This window comes from Rhincodon typus, chromosome 10 (genome assembly GCF_021869965.1).
Source record: "Rhincodon typus isolate 14 chromosome 10, sRhiTyp1.1, whole genome shotgun sequence".
Taxonomy (NCBI): Eukaryota; Metazoa; Chordata; class Chondrichthyes; order Orectolobiformes; family Rhincodontidae; genus Rhincodon; species Rhincodon typus.
The window spans coordinates 474,781-495,302 of NC_063341.1; the positions used below are offsets into that span (position 1 = coordinate 474,781).

Here is a 20,522-nt window from a genome sequence, read left to right on the forward strand (position 1 = left end):
ATGGGTGTTTTTCCTGGTGGTGGACTATCAATAAAGTCATTTACACGTCTAGTGTTTTTACTGTGTCTCACACCCACACACACACGTGTGCTGAGGAATATAAGCAAAACAAAAATGTATAACCAGGAGATTAGAAACATCTCAGTTTGAAAAAAGAAAAAGTATATAACCAGGGGATTTAGAATTGCCTCCATTCAGGGGGCTGACTCTAAGCTGGCTGGCCACAGCCAGTGTACTGTGCATTATAAAGTAGAGGGTGACTTGGTGATGGGATACCGGCCTCTGTGCAGTTATTTCAGAGAGGGTTTTGATAGATGGAACATAAAGTGAAAAATGTGGACTCAGCCAGTTGGGAAGGAGGAACAGATGTACAGAGAATTTCTGAAGTGGTAAGAGGTTGGAAAATGTCAATGCACAAAGGGATGTTTATTCCCAGTTCCAACGAAACCTCATGGACTGAAAAAAATGGCTCTGTTTCTTTACTCGCAGGCTCTTGCTGAGTATTTTCGACATATTTATTTAGATTTATGATTTACAGCATCAATTATATTTTGCCTTCTATATAAACTGATGTTATTTTTCTTGAATGTTTGCTTGATACATTGTATTTGTCAATAATAGTATTCTTTAATGCATTGGAATTTAACCTTTATTTCCTTTTATTCATTTTCTCTTTTTTGCTGCTTCACAGTCTATCATCAGTTGGTCTCATGTGGTCTTCTCATGAAGATCTTGCTTCCACCCTGAGCACAAACCGATCCCTGACAGATTTAAACCTGAGTAATAACAAACTGGGGGATTCGGGTGTGAAACTGCTGTCTGCAGCTCTGAGAATCACGCACTGTAAAATACAGAAACTGAGGTACGAGCCAGCATGGGAGAGATTCTGTTTCTAATAATTCGATGTTTCACAGTATATTTTGACCACTGCTATTGTTCATTACTAGTTTCAGTGATAGTGTTATTAACACAAAAAAACTGCACTGGAGTCATACAGTCATAGAGATCAACAGCACAGACAAAAAGGCCCTTTGGCCCATTGTGTCTGTGCCAGTTAAAAACAACCACCTAACTATTCCACTCATTTTCCTGCACTTGGCTTGAGCCTTGAATGCCTTGGCATTGCAAGTGTACATCTAAATACTTCAATGATATGACGGTTTCTGCCTGTACCACCCTTACAGGCAGTGAGTTCCAGATTCCCATTCTCTGGGTTCAAACGAATCATAGAATCACAGAGATATACGGTACGGAAACAGACCCTTCGGTCCAATTTCTATTCCTTGGCCCATCTGATCAAGATCATATTGTTGTCTTAGGTAACCTTCTTCGCTGTCCACCACACCTCCAAATTTGGTGCCACCTGCAAACTTATTAACCATACCTCCTATGTTCACGTCCAAATCACTTATATAAATGACACCACTGGTCACAGGCCTCCAGTCTGAAAAGCAACCCTCCACCACCACCCTCTGTCTTCTACCTTCAAGCCAGTTCTGTATCCAAATAGCTAGTTCTCCCTCTATTCCGTGTGATTTAACCTCGCTAACTAGTCTACCATGAGGAACCTTGTCAAATACCTTACTGAAGTCCATATAGATCACATCCATAAGAACATAAGAACTCAGAGCAGGAGTAGGCCATCTGGCCCCTCGAGTCTGCCCCACCATTTAATAAGATCATGGCTGATCTTTGAGACTCAGCTCCGCTTACCCGCCCACTCACCATAATCCTTAATTCCTTTACTGTTCAAAAATTTATCTAGCCTTGCCTTAAAAACATTCAGTGAGGTAGCTTCAACCACTTCACTGGGCAGGGAATTCCACAGACTCACAACCCTTTGGGTGAAGAAGTTCCTCCTGACCTCAGACCTACATCTGCTTCCCTTTATTTTGAGGTGATGTCCTCTAGTCCTAGTTTCACCTGCTAGCGGAAACAACCACCCTGCCTCCACTTTATCTATTCCCTTCATAATCTTATATGTTTCTATAAGATCTCCCCTCATTCTTCTGAATTCCAATAAGTATAAGCCCAGTCTACTCAGTCTCTCCTCATAATCCAACCCTCTCAACTCTGGAATCAACCGAGTGAATCTCTTCTGCACCCCCTCCAGTGCTAGTATATTCCTTCTCAAATAAGGAGACCAAAACTGCACATAGTACTCCAGGTGTGGCCTACCAGGGCCCTATACAGCTGCAGCATAGCCTCCCTGTTTTTAAACTCCATCCCTCGAGCAATGGCAGACAAAATTTCATTTGCCTTTTTAATCACCTGCAATCCCACCTTTAGCAATTCATGCACAAGGACACCCAAGTCCCTTTGCACAGCAGCGTGCTGCAATTTTTTGCCATTTAAAACATAGTCCATTTTGCTGTTATTCCTACCAAACCTCACACTTATCAACATTGTACTCCATCTGCCAGACCTTTGCCCACTCACTTAGACTATCTATATCCCTCTGCAGACTTTCAGTGTCTTCTGCATACTTTGCTCTACCACTCACCTTAGTGTCATCTGCAAATTTTGACACACCACACTTAGTCCCCAACTCCAAATCATCTATGTAAATTGTAAACAATTGAGGTCCCAACACTGATCCCTGAGGCACACCACTAGCCACTGACCGCCAACCAGATAAACACCCATTTACCCCTACTCTTTGCTTTCTATTGGTCAACCAATCCTCTATCCATGCCAATACATTACCTGTAATACCGTGCAACTTTATCTTATGTAGCAGCCTTTGGTGTGGCACCTTGTCAAATGCCTTCTGGAAATCCAGATACACCACATCCACAGGTTCCCCCTTGTCCACCATGCAAGTAATGTCCTCAAAGAATTCCACCAAATTAGTTAAACATGACCTACCCTTCATGAACCCATGCTGGGTGTTCCCAATGGGACAATTTATATCCAGATGTCTTGCTATTTCTTCCTTAATGATAGATTCAAGCATTTTCCCCACTACCGAAGTTAAGCTAACTGGCCTATAGTTACCTGCTTTTTGTCTACTTCCTTTTTTAAACAGTGGCGTCACATTGGCTGTTTTCCAATCTGCGGGAACCACCCCAGAGTCCAGTGAATTTTGGTAAATAATTACTAGTGCATTTGCTATTTCCCACATCACCTCTTTTAGTACCCTGGGATGCATTTCATCAGGGCCAGGAGACTTGTCTACCTTTAGCCCCATTAGCTTGCCCAGCACTGCCTCCTTAGTGATAATGATAGTTTCTAGGTCCTCACCTGCTATAACCTTCTTGCTATTAGTTTTTGGCATGTTATTTGTGTCTTCCACTGTGAAAACCAACACGAAATAACTGTTTAATGTCTTGGCTATTTCCTCATTCCCAGTTATTAAATTGGCCTTCTCATCCTCTAAAGGACCAAAGTTTACCTTCGCCACTCTTTTACGATTTACATATTTATAGAAACGTTTGCTGCCTGTTTTTATATTCTGAGCTAGTTTACTCTCATAATCTATCTTACTTTGCTTTATAACTTTTTCTGTGGCTTTCTGTTGGCCTTTAAAGATTTCCCAGTCTACTAGTTTCCCACTAACCTTTGCTTTTTTGCATGTGTTTTTTTTTCAATCTGATACTTTCCTTTATTTCCTTAGACATCCATGGCTGGCTGTCTCTTTTCCTACAGTTCTTCCTTATCACTGGAATATACTTCTGCTGAGCACTGTGAAAAATTGTTTTGAAAGTCCTCCACTGTTCCTCAATTGACCCACCATAAAGTTTTTGCTCCCATTCTACCTTAGCTAACTCCTTCCTCATTCCTTCATTGTCTCCTTTGTTTAAGCACAGGACATAGGTGCTGGATTTAACCTTCTCACGCTCCATCTGTATTTTAAATTCAACCATTCTGTGATCGCTCCTTCCGAGAGGATCCCTAACTGTGAGATCATTAATTATTCCTGTCTCATTACACAGGACTAGGCCTAGGATAGCTTGCTCCCTCGTAGGTTCCATTACATATTGTTCAAGGAAATTATCGCGGATGCGTTCTATGAACCCCTCCTCAAGGCTGTCATGACCGACCTGGTTTGACCAATTGATATGTAGATTAAAATCCCCCATGATAATTGCTGTACCATTTTTACATGCATTAGCTATTTCTATGTTTATTGCCCGCCCCACCACGATGTCATTATTTGGTGGCCTATAGACCACACCTATCAGTGACTTCTTCTCCCTACCATTCCTAATTTCCACCCAAATGGATTCAACGTTTTGTTCAGTAGAACCTATATCATCTCTCACTACTGCCCTGATATCATCCTTAAAAATCAGAGCAACACCACCTCCCTTACCTTCCTGTCTGTCCTTCCGAACAGTTTGACACCCCTGGATATTTAACTCCCAGTCATGACCATCCTGTAACCATGTCTCTGTAATGGCCACTAAATCATACCCATTTGCCATGATTTGCACCGTCAACTCATCCACCTTGTTTCGAATGCTGCGAGCATTCAGATAAAGTGCCCTTATGCCAGTTTTTGCACCTTCTTTTTGGGTCCTATTACCTCCATTACTAACAACTCTTGCGTTCTCCTTCCCTTTAACTTTTTTCCTAATTTTCAATGGAGTTGAAGCTTCCTCGTCAAGCTTCCACCGGTCTGCCTTCATCAATCCTCTTTGTTACTTCTTCAAAAAATTCAATCATGTTCGTGAGATGCAATTTTGCATGCACAAAGCCATGTTGACTATCCCCAACTAGTCCTTGCCTTTCCAAATATATGTAAATACAGTCCCTCAGGATCGCCTCCAACAATTTGCCCACCACTGAAGTCAGGCTTACCGGTCTATGGTTCCCTGGCTTTTCCTTACCACCTTTCTTAAATAGTGACACAATGTTAGCAACACTCAGTCTTCTAGCACCTCACCTGTGGCTAGTGATGATATTATTATCTAAGCAAGGGGCACCGCAATCTCTTCCCTAGCTTCCCACAGAGTTCTAGGATAAACCTGATCCAAAATGCAGCACCTCCCATTTATCTAAATTAAACTCCATCTGCCACTCCTCAGCCCATTGGCCCATCTAATCAAGGTCCCGTTGTACTCTGAGGTAACATTCTTCACTATCTGCTACACCTCCAATTTTGGTATTATTTGTAAACTTACTAACCATACATTCTGTGTTCACATCCAAATCACTTATATAAATGATGAAAATCAGTGGACTCGGCACCGATCCTTGTTGCACACCGCTGGTCACAGGCCTCCAGTCTGAAAAGTGACCCTCCACCAACATTCTCTGTCTTCTACCTTCGAGCCAGTTCTGTATCCAAATGACTAGTTCTCTCTGTACTCCATGTGATCTAACTTTGATATCCAGTCTACCATGGGGAACCTTGTCGAATGCCTTACTGAAGCCCATATAGATCACATCCACCCTTCTGCCCTCATCAAACCTCATCATTACTTCTTTAAAAAACTCAACCAAGTTGACCAGTCATGATTTTCCATACATAAAGCCATGTAGACTATCCCTAATCAGTTCTTGCCTTTCCAAATACATGTAAATCCAAATAGCTCATTCTCCCTCTATTCCATGTAATTTAACCTTGCTAACCAGTCTACCATGAAGAACCTCAAGATCCCCTCCAAAAACTCTTCCACCACCGATGTCAAACTCACCGGTCTATAGTTCCCTGGTTTTTTCCTTACCACCTTTCTTAAATAGTGACACCACATTAGCCAACCTCCAGTTTTCCGGCACCTCACCTGTGGCCATCGATGATATAAATATCTCAGCAAGGGGCCCAGCATTCACTTCCCTAGCTTCCCACAGAGTTCTAGGGTAAACCTGATCAGGTCCTGGGGATTTATCCACCTTTATGCATTTTAAGACGTCTAGCAACTCCTCCTCTGTAGTACGGACATTTTTAAAGATGTTGCTATTTATTTCCCCACATTCCCTATCTTCCATATCCTTCTCCACAGTAAACACTAATAGAAAATACTAATTTAGTATGTCTCCCATGTCCTGCAGTTCCACACATTGGCGGCCTTGCTGATCTTTAAGGGGTCCTATTCTCTCCTTCATTACTCTTTTGTACTTAGCAAAGCTGTCTCATGTTCCCGTTTTTGCCCTCCTGATTTCCCGCTTTAGTATACTCCTACTGCCTTTATATATTTCTGGGGAATCACTCATTTCCTGCTGTCTGTACCTGAATATGCTTCCTCCTTATTTTTGACCAAAACCTCTTATTTCTGTAGTCATCCAGCATTCACTGCACCTACCTGCCTTGCCCTTCACCCTAACAGGAACACATGTCTCTGGACTCTCGTTATCTAATTTTTGAAGCCTTCCCACTTCCCAGCCATCCCTTTATCTGCGAACATCCACCCTCAATCAACTTCTGGGGTTCTTGCCTAATTGGCCTTCCTCCAATTTAGAACTTTAACTTTCAGATCCGGTCCAACCTTTTTCCATCACGATTTTAAAACTAGTAGAATTATGACCACTGGCCCCAAAGTGCTCCCCCACTGACACCTCAGTCACCTGCCCTTCCTTATTTCCCAACAGTTGGTCAAGTTTTGCGCCTTCTCTAGTAGGTACATCCATATACTGAATCAAAATTTTCTTTGCACTCTTAACAAATTCCTCTCCATCCAAGCCCTTAACACTAGGGCAGTCCCAGTCTATGTTTGGAAAGTTAAAATTTCCTCCCGTTCCCATATTATTCTTACAGGTAACTGAGGTCTCCTTATAAATTTGTTTCTCAATTGTTCGCTGACTACTGGGGAGTCTATAGTACAATCCCAGTAAGGTGATCATCCCTTTCTTATTTCTCAGTTCTACCCAAATAACTTCTCTGAACATATTCCCAGGAATATCATCCCTAATTACAGCCATAATGTTATCCCTAATCAAAAATGCTACTCCCCCTCCTCTCTTGTCCACTTTTTGATCCTTCCTATAACATCTATACCCTGGACCATTAAGCTGTCTATCTCTGAGCCATGTCTCTGTAATTGTTATGATATACCAGTCCCATGTTCCTAACCATGCCCTGAGTTCATCTGCCTTACCTGTTAGGCCTCTTGCATCAAAATAAATGGAATTTAATTTATCAGTCCTACCTCATCCTCAACCTTGTTCCTGCCTGTTTGACTTACTCTTTTTCCCAACTGTGCCAGTCTCAGAATGATCACTTTCCTTTCTGTCTCTCTTGGTCCCATTACACCCTTCCCTTCCAACAGTTTAAATCAACCTGTGCAGCTCTAGCAATTCTCCCCACCAGTATATTAGCCCCTTTCAATTCATGCCTTACTTATACAGATCATTTCTACCCCAGGAGACATTCCAATGACGCAAAAATATGAATCCTTCTCCCTGGCACCAGTTCCTCAGCCACGCATTCATCTATTCTATCCTCCTATTCCTACCCTCACTAGCTTGTGGCACCGGGAGTAATCCAGATATTACTACCCACAAGAACCTATTTTTGGTTTTCTTCTAAGTCTTCTAACCTTCACCTTAAGTCATTGATGCTCCATCAGGAGAAAAGTTTCTTCCAGTCTCTGACTCATGCCATTACTATCTCTGATACCCAAAATATGGGATTTCAGTGTCACAGATTTCTGTGTTGAGAGTTGTGGAGAGATGGTGTGAATGAGACAGAACAATCTCTGAGGTCTCCCTGCCTCTTCAGAAGTGGATAGCTATTCCCCTGGTAAAAGCCATTCTTTATTTGTGAGAGAGAGAAGAGTGATTAGAGGGCAGTGTGCGTTCCAATGTGCCCTTCAGACCGGGGAAAGTGTAAAATGTTAGCCCATTAGAGACCAATGGGACGATCTATGTGTGAAGCTGGAGGACATTGTTAAAGTGTTAAATGAATACGTCACATCTGTCTTTACTTGGGAGGAGGAGAATGCATTACAGAATTGAGAAGACGGACCATGAAGTTCTTGGGCAGATTGAAATTTGAAGCAAGAAGGAATTGGAGGTTTTGGTGGACTTAATCGTGGACAAATCCCCAGATCCGAATGAGTCATTTCCCCGGTTGCTATGGTTACCAAGGGAGGAAATCACAGGGTCCTGATCCAAATTAAGTCCATAAAATTACTAAAGGCATGGATAAGGTGGATAGGCAGCGTCTCTTCCCCAGGGTGGAAATGTCAAATATTAGGGAGCATGGCTTAAGGTGAGAAGGGAAATGTTTAAAGGAGATGTGCAATTTTTTACACGAAGGATGGTGGGTGCTTGGAACTTGCTGCCAAGGTGGTGGTAGAAATAGAGAATAGCAATGTTTAAGAGACACTTAGTCAGACACGTGAGTAGGTCAGAAATAGAGGGATACAGACCATGTGCAGGCAAATGGGATTAGTTTAGAGTAGCATCACAGTCAGCACAGACATGGTAGGTTAAAGGGCCTGTTTCTGTGCTGTACTGTTCTATGTACTCAATGTGACCAGTGAAAAAGATGTGCGTGGTGTTTTATTATTGTCAGAGACTGTCCTTTGTGCATCCATTTGGTCTCTCATCCTTTCTTTCCAAGTCCGTCTCACCATCGTGACCGTCCACTCTGCTTCCAGGCCTCTCAGGCACTCATCGATTTGAAACCGACAGGAAAACCTGAGATCCAATGGAACCGGGGAATGTATTTTCACACCACTGTTACCAGTATGACATCTCAAATAAAGGTATAAAGTACTGCAGATGCTGGAAATCTGAAACAAATGCTAGTTCTATTTGTCTCTCCACAATTGATGCCAGACCTGCTGAGTTTCTTCAGCAATCTTTGTTCTAGTAAAACCTCCTTCACAAATATACAATTCAATTTCTATGAATTAATGATAGAAAATGTAACATTTCCCTGAGAGGCTGAATGATACGATGGACAAAAACTCTTCATTTCTTCCCTTTGATACTCCCACACTCTTGGCTCATGGCTCTAGGGACCAGTGATGATTATCTAATAACTAAGGAATAAATGGGTGTGTGCAGATAGATAATGTACAGGTAAGGGGAACAATACTTAATAATGTGGAAGTAGAATAAACCTCTGACAAGAAAAGTGCAAACCAACCTTTAACCTCTTGGTATTCCACATTCCAGCTTCAGCACTGCATCTTCTATTGTGCAAATTAATGTTGCAATTCCATTTTGTTTTATTCATGCTGCCCTTTCATTGGCACTTAAACACTGTTAAATCACCATTATCTCCCAGTTCTAATTAAAACTCATCTAACTGAAACGCTTGTTTAATTTACAGTGTCAGTTATATTCTTTCTTCGTGGAAATATAAGTTGTTTCCTGAATGCCTTACAGAACACATAATCATTTTCATCAGTAGTGTTCTTTAAAGCCATGTGGTTTAACCTTGATTCCTGTTATTTGTCTGTCTCTGATCCTCAGTCTGAAAAGGAATGCCCTCACAGATTCTTCTGCTGAGGATCTCCTCTCCACTCTCACTGCAAGCCAGTCACTGATGGATCTGAACCTGGCATCAAACTCCTTCACAGACCAATCTGTCCCCACACTCCGCCACCTCCTGCTGACCTGCCAGACTCTGAACTGGTTCGAGTAAGTATTTAAGTTAACTTACAATGATGTGGAGATGCTGATGTTAGACTAGGGTGGACAAGGTCAGAAGTCACAATTTCTGCAGAAGGGTCTGGGCCCGAAATGTCAGCTTTCCTGCTCCTCTGATGCTGCTTGGCCTGCTGTGTTCATCCAGCTCTACACCTTGTTATCTCAGATTCTCCAGCATCTGCAGTTCCTACTATTTCTCTCACCAATTTATAGCCCAAATAGGTTTATTTGAAAACACAAGCTTTCAGAGCTTCGCTCCCTCTTCAGGTGTTAGTGAGAGCGGTAGTATCAGACACAGAATTTATAGGTAAAAGAGCAAAGGGTCACACCCCTGTTGAGGATGTATTAAAGAAATCTAAAATGCTGTTTAAATCTTTAATCAGTTAGAAGGTTTTAGTTGATTGATACGTATATGTAAATCCCTGAATTCCTCTAAAGTCACTGTCCTGAGAGAACTAAAGGTTTTGCCAGTGTAAAGAAGAGGTGACATTTCAGGTCAGACACTGCATGTTAGGTGTGAGGCCTTGTTTAGAATCTATTTGCGTTTTGATTTGGAGTCAATGATAAATAAATAAAGTAGGAATTTATAAAACACCACAATGCTTGACTGTCTATAAATTCTGTGCCTTTTGAACAAAATGGAATATATCTGCAAATACAAATTCACCCCATAGATTCATGTGCTTGCGTGTGTGTGCATCCAGCAGAGAAGCTACACCATGTTCTTCGCAGCCTTCAATGACAATGAACACCTCGCCAAGATCTTCCCCACGGCTCCACTTCTCACCTTCAAACAACTGCTAAACCTTCAACAGACCATTGTCCACAGCAAACTACCCAGCCTACAGGACAACATCTACCACAACACCACACAACCCTGTCATGGCAACCTCTGCAAGACATGTCAGATCGTCGACATGGACACTACCATCACATGTGGGAACACCACCCACCACGTACACGGCAGATGCTCATGTGACTCGGCCAATGTTGTTTATCTCATACGCTGCAGGCAAAGATGCCCCGAAGCATGGTATATTGGTGAATCCATACAGACACTACAACAATGGATGAATGGACACTGCGCAACAATTGTCAGACAGGGATGTTCCCTCCCAGTCGGGGAACACTTCAGTGGTCAAGGCCATTCGATCTCAGATCTTCGGGTAAACATCCTCCAAGGTGGACTTCAGGAAACACAACAATGTAGAGTAGCCGAGCAGAGGCTGATAGCCAAGTCTGGTCACCATGAGGACGGCCTTAACCAGGATCTTGGGTTCATGTCGCACTACGGGTGACCCCATTACCCTATACACTCTCACACATGTGCATACATACACACTCACACAGATCCTCTCTCACACACTCTGTCTGTCTGTCTCTCTCTCTCTCTCACCCCCACACGCGCACACGTGAATCTACGGGGTAAATTTGTACTTGCAGATACATTGTATTTTGTTCAAAAAGCACACAATTTATAGACAGTCAGTCAATGTGGCATTTTGTATATTCCTACTTTAGAAATAAAACCAGTCTGAATCCAAACTAAAACACAAACAGATTCTCAACAAGGCCTCACACCTAACCTGCTTTGGCTGACCTAAAATGACACACCTTCTTCACACTGATAAAATCTTCAGTTCTCTCAGGACTGTGACTTTAAAGGACTTCAGGGATTTACATATAGATATTAATCAATTAAAATCTTGTAACTGATTAAAGATTTAACAGCATCTTAGATTTGTTTAATACATCTTCATCCCCATGGTGTGACACTTTGATTTTTTACTTATAAATTCCGTGTCTTCTACCTCTCTCACTAACACCTGAGGAAGGTGTGAGGCTCCGAAAGCTTGTGTTTTCAAATAAACCTGTTGCACTATAACCTGGTGTCGTGTGATTTCTGACCTCATCAGTGTGAAGAAGAGGTGACATTTTAGGTCAGACAATACATATTAGGTGTGAGGCCTTGTTTAGAATCTGTTTGTATTTTGGTTTGGAGTCACCCTGATCTAATTTCCAAAGCAGGAATTTATAAAACACCACACTGACTGACTGACTGACTGTCTGTGTCTATAAACTGTGCTTTTTGAACTTCTTCACACTGATAAAACCTTTAGTTCTCTCAGTACAGTGACTTTAAAGGAATTCGGGGATTTACAGATACATATTAATCAATTAAAACCTTTTAACTGATTAATGATTTAACAGCATCTTCGGTTTGTTTAGTACATCCTCATCAGTGGCGTGAACCTTTGATCTTTTACTTATAAATTCTGTGTCTGATACTACCTCTCTCACTAACACCTGAAGAAGGAGTAAGACTCCAAAAGTTTGTGTAACTGTAACTGTAACCTGGTTTCATGTGATTTCTAACCTTGACTTACAATGTAACAAATAAAATATAAACATGAGTCAGTCATTTTTATCATAGGATGAAGATGGAAAGTGCTGAAGAAACTCAGCAGGTCTGGCAGCATTTGTGAAGACAGACAGATTTAACTTTCCAAGGCCAATAATAATACTCTTTAGATATTTGGCTTATGTCTGTAATCGTTCTTGAAATGTTAACTCCAATCTCCCTGTGATTTAAACTTTCCTTCAGTCTCCCTAAAGCCTGTTTAATCTTCAATCTGTTTCAGGCTGCGAGGGAATCAGTTCAGTCCGAATGGAAAAAGACAATTGGAGTCACTACAGGGATGCAGACAATGACTGAGTGTGGGCGTGTGAAAATTGCCATTTATAATCATCACTGCTGTCAGTACCTGAATATTTTGGGGCAATTTTCTGTCTCTCGCCACCTCCGCTTCCACCAACCGCCCCCCCCCCCGCCACCAACAACCCACTTTTGGCCACACTCCAGGCTAAAATTGTCTTTGTCGTTTCCCAGTTTCCTGCACTGCAATCAATTCACTTTGTCGTGCAAGGCGTGAACTGAGTGAGAAAGTGTGAATGTTTCAACTTATAAATTCTTGTGTGATACTATGGTGGTCCTCCGTATAGGTCAGAAAGTTCAATTCTCACGTGTCTTGAATGTATGTAACAACATGCATGTCAAGGTTAGAATAAAGAACCAAGGACAGGACAGCACAGAAACAGGCCCTTGGTCCACCAAGACGGTGTCAACATGTGACGGTTTTTCTAAACTAAAAGCCTTTTGCCTAAAGGCAGCCCAATCCCTCTATTCCCTGCCTATTCACATATCTATGAAGATGCCTCTTAAACATTGCTATTGTATTTTTTTGTTATGCACTCAAAGGATATGGGCATCGCTGGCAGGCCAGCAGTTTTTAATTGCTGATTTTCAGTTCCCCTTAAGAAGATGGTGGCGAGCTGCCATCTTAAACCACTGGAGGTAGCCCACCTGTTGGAGGTAGAACCACAACGCTTTAGGGCGGGAGTTCCTGGATTTTAACCCAGCGACAATGAAGGAATGTGATGTTTTTCCAAGTCAGGATGGTGTGGAGCTTGGGGGGCAACTTGAAGGCGGTGTGTTCCCATGCATTTGTTGCCCTTGTCCTTCTAGATGGAAGTGGTCATGGACTTATTTAAGGATCTTTGGTGAGTTTCTGAAGTGCATCTTGGAGATAGCACACACTGCTGCTACTGAGCGCCAATGATGGAGGGAGTGGATGCTTGTGGATGTAGTGCCAATCAAGTGGGCTGCTTTGCCCTGGATGGCGTCAAGCTTCTTGAGTGTTGTTGGAGCTGCACTCATCCAGCTAAGTGGGGAGTATTATGACACTCCTTCCAATTTATTTATTTATTTATTTGCCACATGTACTAAGTATAGGAATATCTAAGTACAGCGAAAAGTGCAAGTCACCATTCACTGGTGCCCACTTGGTTACAAAACCAGAATTAAAATATTTTAACAGAGCCAAAAGGTAAGCAAGAAAATAAAAGCCCAGATCTCAGAGTCCCAAGTCCCACCTTCACAATGGTGCAGGCTGAGTTGTGCCCTATAGGTGGGGTGGACAGGTTTTGGGGAGTCAGGAGATGAGTTACTCACTGCAGTATTCCTAGCCTCTGACCTGCTCTTACTGCCACTGTGGTTATGTGGCAAGGCCAGTTGAGTTTCTGGTCAATAGTAAACCCCAGGATGCTGATAGTGGAGGATTCAGTGAGGGTAACATCACTGAATATAAAAAAGGCAGTGGTTAGATTGTCTCTTATTGGAGATGGTCATTGCCTGGCATGCATGTGGCGTGAATGTTAATTGCCACTTGTCAGACCAAGCCTGGACATTATCTATATCTCGATGCATTTTAAACTTGCAGAATTATGGTCAATATTCCTGAAATGCTCCCCCACTGAAAATTTGATCACCTGCCAGGCTCATTCCCCAATACCACATCTAGTATTGCCCCTTTCCCTAGTTGAACTATTTACATATTGTTTTAAAAAACCTTATTGAAGACACCTAACAAATTCTACCACCATCCAAACCCTTGGCACTAAGCGAGTCCCAGCCAATATAGGGGAAGTTAAAATCACCCACCAGAACAAATTCGTTATTTTTACATTTTTCCATAATCCATTCCTCTATCACCTGCTGGCCATTAGACGGCATGTAGTACAATCCCATCGAAGTGATTTGTACCATTCCTGTTCCTGACCTCCTACTCATACAGCCTGGTTGGATGAGCCCTCCAAGATACCCTTGTTCAGGGCAGCTGTGATATTCTTCCTTATCAGTAACGCAACTATCCACCCCCACCTTTTATGTCTCTCTATCTTGCCTGAAATCTCTAAATCCCAGAACATTAAGATGCCAGTCTTGTCCCTCTCTCAACCAAGTCTCTGTAATAGCTACAACATCATGGTTAATCCAAGCTCCAAGTTCATTTGCCTTATCTGTCATAGTCTTCGCATTGAAACAAATGCACTTCAGACTGCCAATCCTACCATGTTCAGTAACCTCTCCTTGTCTGTTCTTCCTCTTAGCTTTACTGGCCTTAGTGTCTCACTTCTCCTTGGCCATTTTACTTGTTGACCTACTGCCTCTGGTTCACACTCCCCCCTCCCCTGCAACACTAGTTTCCGTCCTTTCACATGGCACAAGCAACTCTCCTTGCCAGAATATTGGTGCCCCTCCAGTCTAGGTGCAACTCATCTTTCCTGCTCCGAAAGACATCCCAATGAATCATAAACCTGAAACCCTGCTTGCTACACCAGCCCTTTAGCCATGTATTTAACTGTTCTATCTCCCTATTCCTAACCTCACTGGCACATGGCACAGGTAATGTCAAGATTACAACCCTGGAGGTCTTGCTTTTCAACTTCCTCCCGAACTCCCTGAACTCCCTTTGCAAGACCTCATCCATCTTCATGCTTCTCACGTATTTATCCTGCAGTCCACCACAAAGGGTCACTCTGATTGACCCCACTCATATATTTATCCTGCTGTCGTTCACCCCCAGATTCACTCTGACTGACCCCACTCCTCAGATATTTACCCTGCTGTTCACTCCCAGGATCGCCATAACTGACCTGCTCCTCAGTTATTTATCTTACTGCTGCTGCTACTGTTCATCCCCAGGATCTCTTTCCTTCTCTCTGTTGCTGCTGCTGCTGATGCCCCCATTCAGACTGACCTTAAGTTGATTGCTCATCTTTAAAATTTCTTTGAAACATCACTGTTTCCATTTTGTGAACACTTTCGCCTGATTTTCAATCCCTTCGTTTTAAGCAACCATGCTGCGGATTGAAGTCCAGTTGGCTGTTTGCCAGTCTCCAGCTGGAGCTGAGCGAGGGTGACCTCCTGTTGAGAGTGAGGGGCCCAGTCAAAGGGTCACGAAACTCAGGTTCCTGGCCCCACAGCGCTGTTTCTGCAGGCTAGCCGGACCTCAATGTTCGTCAGTGGGGACAGATACAGACAGGAAGGACCGAGGGTGGTTGCAGTCAGGGCTGCAGGGTGTCATTGACAAATACACTCAGTTTTCCTAGGTTTGGAGGTAAATTAACCTAAGGCTGGCACTCAATAACAGTGCCCATTGACCCTGCTGAGAGGTGAACCTCTGTGAGTTCAGGATGGGGACAGTGTCTGCCTATCTGTGAAAGGTTCCATAGCCTCATAGGGACAGAAAGCCAGTGTACATGGTGACCCAGGGGAATTCTCCTCTTTGGGAGGTTCCTGTGGATTGTGCAGCCACGAATTGGGCTAATGGTATCAATACATTTCTACCTCCCCTAAGTAAACAACATTTGTTGAAACAGCGTGTTCAATGCACAATTCCCATTACAGCTTACTGTCATTTGCACATCAAAGGTGAATTTCTAACCAGCTGGATTGACACACCAGTAGATTGACCCAGCTGCTCCAAGACTGACAAATTGTGGAGAGCGAGTGATCCAGTGTAAAGTGCACTGTAATAAATGGACAGGATCCATGTTGGGACCAGATTGTGTTCAAAACAGACGGCAGAATCATCAGCATTTAAACAGAGAGAAGACAGTTTGACGTTCTGTATCAGAGTCCTCATGATGTAACTCTGTTGTATTGAACCATATTTTCAGATACTGATGGACATACCGTACATTACATCAAATCCTGCTTTATTTTACATCACACATCATGTAGAGTTTGTTTATTCTGTTCTCACTCTGTTATAACAAATAGTGACGCTTCGATGGCAAGGGTGGCATGGTGGCACAGTGGTTAGCATGTCACGCTGGGTGACTGTCTGTCTGTGTGGAGTTTGTATACCCTCTCTGCTCTCTCCGTGTCTGCATGAGTTTCTGCCGGGTGCTCTGGTTTCCTACCACAGTCCAAAGATGTGCAGGTTAGGTGGCTTAGCTATGGTAAATGCAAGGTTATAGGGATAGCGTAGGGAGGGGTCTGGGTCTGGGTGGGGTGCTCTTTGCAGGGTGGTGCAGACGTGATGGGCTGAATGGTCTCTATCTGCACTGTAGGGATTCTATGATTGACTGTTGTCATCATACTTTAAAAATTGTGGAATGGGAACCAATCATTTGTATCCAGCAATTACTGATTTTAACAATAAGTTTTACACAAGAAAGATCACCCCACAATTAGATATCACCTGGAATCACAGACTGTAAAAATCACAAACAGGAATGTCAAAATTAGTTATAGGAATTGACATAAATACTCAAGGGGGAAAAAACAGGTAACGGGTGGAAAGAAAAGGCCCAAAAGCTTTGCCTTAATTTACAATCAATGGGGAAGAGAATCGAGCCATGGATCAAAAGTACAGTCCATTCATTGTGCCCTGTTCCAGGCAAAATTCCCAGCACAAACTTACTGTATTAGTATCAACAGTACTTAAAACAGTATTAGATTGAGATTGCAGAATGGATTCATTAGATTACTGAATAGTTGTAACTAAACCAATCTCCCCAATCTGCTCAAATCTCAAAGACTAATCTAATTTATAATTTAGAATGTTTTCTGCTACTGTTAGACTGATTGAGAGAGGATATCAGTTCAATCTGTTACTTACCTATTCGTTAATTGTGTTATTAAAACTGCTGGATGATGCTGTTTATAACATTCTGAAGCATTGGATCTACCAATATCTAATTTTTAAGTTGTATTGATTCTGTTAATAAGTTCATTAAACATTGGCGGTGGATGACTTGCTGTCTAACTTGTTCTTTAAAACATTTCTCAAGAATGACTTCACAGATTTCCACAGGGGCTTGCTGGGGATTTGAATTGAGGTTAACTCATACTCAATTGCAACTGGATGATACAAGATAATTCATCGAACAATCTTAGATATCACTCACTCTTAGGCTTGGAGGAATAACTCAAGATAGTTCCATCCTGACAACGTAAGCTGAAGGGGGTAAATTTGCTCCTTTGACATGCATTATCCCACTCTCATGGGCTATAGACTGTAGGTTCTTGCCCTTCAGGTGTAAATCCAAGGTTTTTTTTAATGTGTGGTGGGTTTCTTTATCTACCAAACCTTAAAGCTGTTAGTTTAAAACACTGTCTACACTTTGGGTGAAAAGAATCATTCTCGTCTCTCCTCTAATACTTGACATCTATGGTTCCTGTTTATTGTCCTCCCTGTTAATAAATAGGTCATTCTTTCCTTTTAAAACTTGACCCTAATGATTGTTTAGACCTTTGCACCTTCTGTTCTAATGGAACCACACCAGCCTATCCTTTTAAGGAATGGGTGGTCACCAGGTTATGAACAAGAACAATGCCAGTAGTGCAGGAGATCTCTCAGTGGATGTCACTCCGCAACAAGAATTCATTTCTCAATACTGGGCAAAGTGATGGTGCAACTGCGGAGTGTAACCAGAGCCAATTCCATTATACCTATGTAGCTCACAGGCAGTAGACATTAGATTGGTACATAATGTCTGAGAGGGAATTCTATAATTAGGGAAAGAGACAAATCTTTCTGTGGCTGTTGATGTTCCATTTATTTGAGATTCTCATTCACAATGCTTCTGAATCAATTTATGATTGGTAAAGATTCACAAATACAAATTGTTCAGACTCAGTTTGCTTACTACTCACATCGAGAAGGATTCTGAGTCAACTGAAAATGATTCAATTCTGCAATCAGAACAATTCTGAATAGAATTCAATTTGATTCAGATTAGTATTGGTAATGAACCTGATTCAAATTCATATTGTTCCTAATTCATGTTTGTAATGATTCAGATTCAAATTATAATTCATAATTCAGAATTCTTTTAGAATTGCTTGAAGAGGTCATATGCAAGTTAGACAAAGGATAGTCAGTGGATGTGATCTATTTGGATTTCCAGAAGGCCTTTGATAAGGTGCCACACAGGAGCCTGCTAAATAGGAGCCCATGGTATTAGGAGCAAGGTATTGGCATGAATAGAGCTTTGGCTGACTGGCAAAAGGCAGTGAGTCAAAATAAAGAGGAATTTTTTCATGATGGCAGCAGGTGACTAGTGGAGTTCTGCAGGGGTCACTGGTGGGATCACGGCTATTCAGTTATACATTAATGATCTGGATGAAGGAACTGAGGGCATTGTTGCTAAATTTGTAGAATACACAAAGGTGGGTGGAGAGACAGATAGTGTTGAGGAAGCGGGAAGGCTGCAGAAGCACTTGGACAGGTTAGGCAAAGTAATGGTAGATGGAACACAATGTTGGCAAGTGTGAGGTTATTGTACTTTGGTAGGAAGAATAGAGGTGTAGACTAATTTCTAAATAGGGAAAGACTTTGAAAATGTGAAGCACAAAAGGAATATTAGGAATCCTGGTTCAGAATTCTCTTAAGGCAAACATCAATGTTCAGTTGGCAGTTAGAAAAGCAAATGTAATGTTAGCATTCATTTCAAGAGGGCGAGAATACAAGAGCAGAGACGTATTGCTGATGGTGTCTAAGGCTCTTGTCAGATCACATTTGGAATATCATGTGCAGTTTTGGGCCTCATATGTAGGGAAGGATGTGCTGGCATTTGAAGATGAACAGAGGAGGTTTACAAGAAAAATACCAGGCATTAGGGGCTTGACATATGAGGATTGGTTGAGCACTCTTATGTCTGTATTTGATGGAGGTAAGGATGATGGGGAGACTGAAATTTACAGAATATTGAGATGTCTGAATAGAGTGAGCATGGAGAAGATGTTTCCACTACGAGGAGAGACTAGGATCTGAAGGCACAGTATCAGAGTGAAGGGATGACCTTTTAGGACTGAGATGAGGAGGAATTTCTTCAGTCAGGGGGTGGTAAATCTGTGGAACTCATTGCCACAGAAGGCTGTGGAGGCCAAGTCATTGAGTAGGTTGTTGATTAGTAAGGCGATCAAGGGTTATGAGAAGGCAAGAGAATGTGGTTGAGAAACACGATACCTAGGATCGAATGGTAGAGCGGGCTTCTTGAGCTGAATGGCCTAATTCTGCTCCTTTATCTTATGGACTTATAGTAAGAGTTGACTGGCAGTGCTCTGGAGAAAGCCAGCTGACTCACCACAACTAAGAAGGTGATCGTGGAGTCTCTGGCACATGATGGGGTAGGAGCATAGTTTGTGACTATGTGTGTGAAATAAGAAAAACCGGAAAAAGTCAGCTTGTTTGCCACTCTCAAAAAGGGAATTGTGGAGGATCCAATATGCAATAGAAAGAAGAGCATTCAACAGAGGGTGGTAGTGAGAGATGACTAAGACGTGTTCTGGAGGCAGCCAGTTCACTCACCAGAACTGAGAAGGGGACCATGGAGTATCTGGTCCACAATGGGGGAGGAACATCTAACCAAGAGTGGTAATGAGAGATGACGAGGGAAAAAGGTAGAGTCTGGGGCAGGGAAGGGGAGAAATTTGTGGAATGTGTGCAGGTGAACCTTTTGGAGCAGTACATTTCTATTCCTACCAAGGAGGAAGCTGTGCTAGACCTGACAGCAGGCAGGTCAAGTGGAAAATGTCAGGGGTGGGGGGGGGGGGTCGTGGAAGTTGGGAAATAGTGATCATTACATAATAAGACCAGAAGACATATGAGCAGAATTAGACCATTTGGCCCATCAAGTCTGTTCCACCGTTTGATCATGGTTAATATGTTTCTCAACCCCATTCTCCTTGATTGCCTTGCTAATCTAGAACCTATCTATCTCTGTCTTAAATGCACACATTGCCTTGGCTTCCACATCCTTCTGTGATGATGAGTTCCACAGATTCACCACCTGCTGGCTGAAGAATTTCCTTCTCATCTTGGTTCTAAAGGGTTTTCTGAGGGTGGAAGAAGTGAGTTTTGGAGTTTTACATAAAGTGAGCAAGGCAAAGTTTTTGGAATTGCCAAACAAGCTGAAGTTGGTGTTGCTTGTGTCTACAAGGAAGGAGGAGATAGTTGTGGCAATTGCACAGCATTTAAGATTGCTGGAAATGCCATTGGAATATTTGGAAATGGCTAAAATTTAATTGCAAATGAAACAGCCTGAATTAGAGGCAAAAGTAAGAGAAAAGAAATGAATCAATTTGAATTACAATTAAAAACAAAGGATAATGAAAAGGAGAGAAA

General features: G+C 42.3%; 1 protein-coding gene across 1 annotated transcript in view; it reads left to right on the forward strand.

The window, feature by feature from the left end:
* The window catches only part of LOC125484210 (NACHT, LRR and PYD domains-containing protein 14-like), a 35,967-nt gene extending 23,691 nt beyond the window's left edge, over nt 1-12,276 (forward strand). The window contains 3 exon segments of the mRNA XM_048602000.1: nt 692-862; nt 9,370-9,537; nt 12,189-12,276. Coding sequence (XP_048457957.1) covers nt 692-862; nt 9,370-9,537; nt 12,189-12,276 — 427 coding nt within the window.
* The last annotated feature ends 8,246 nt before the right edge of the window (nt 12,277-20,522 follow it).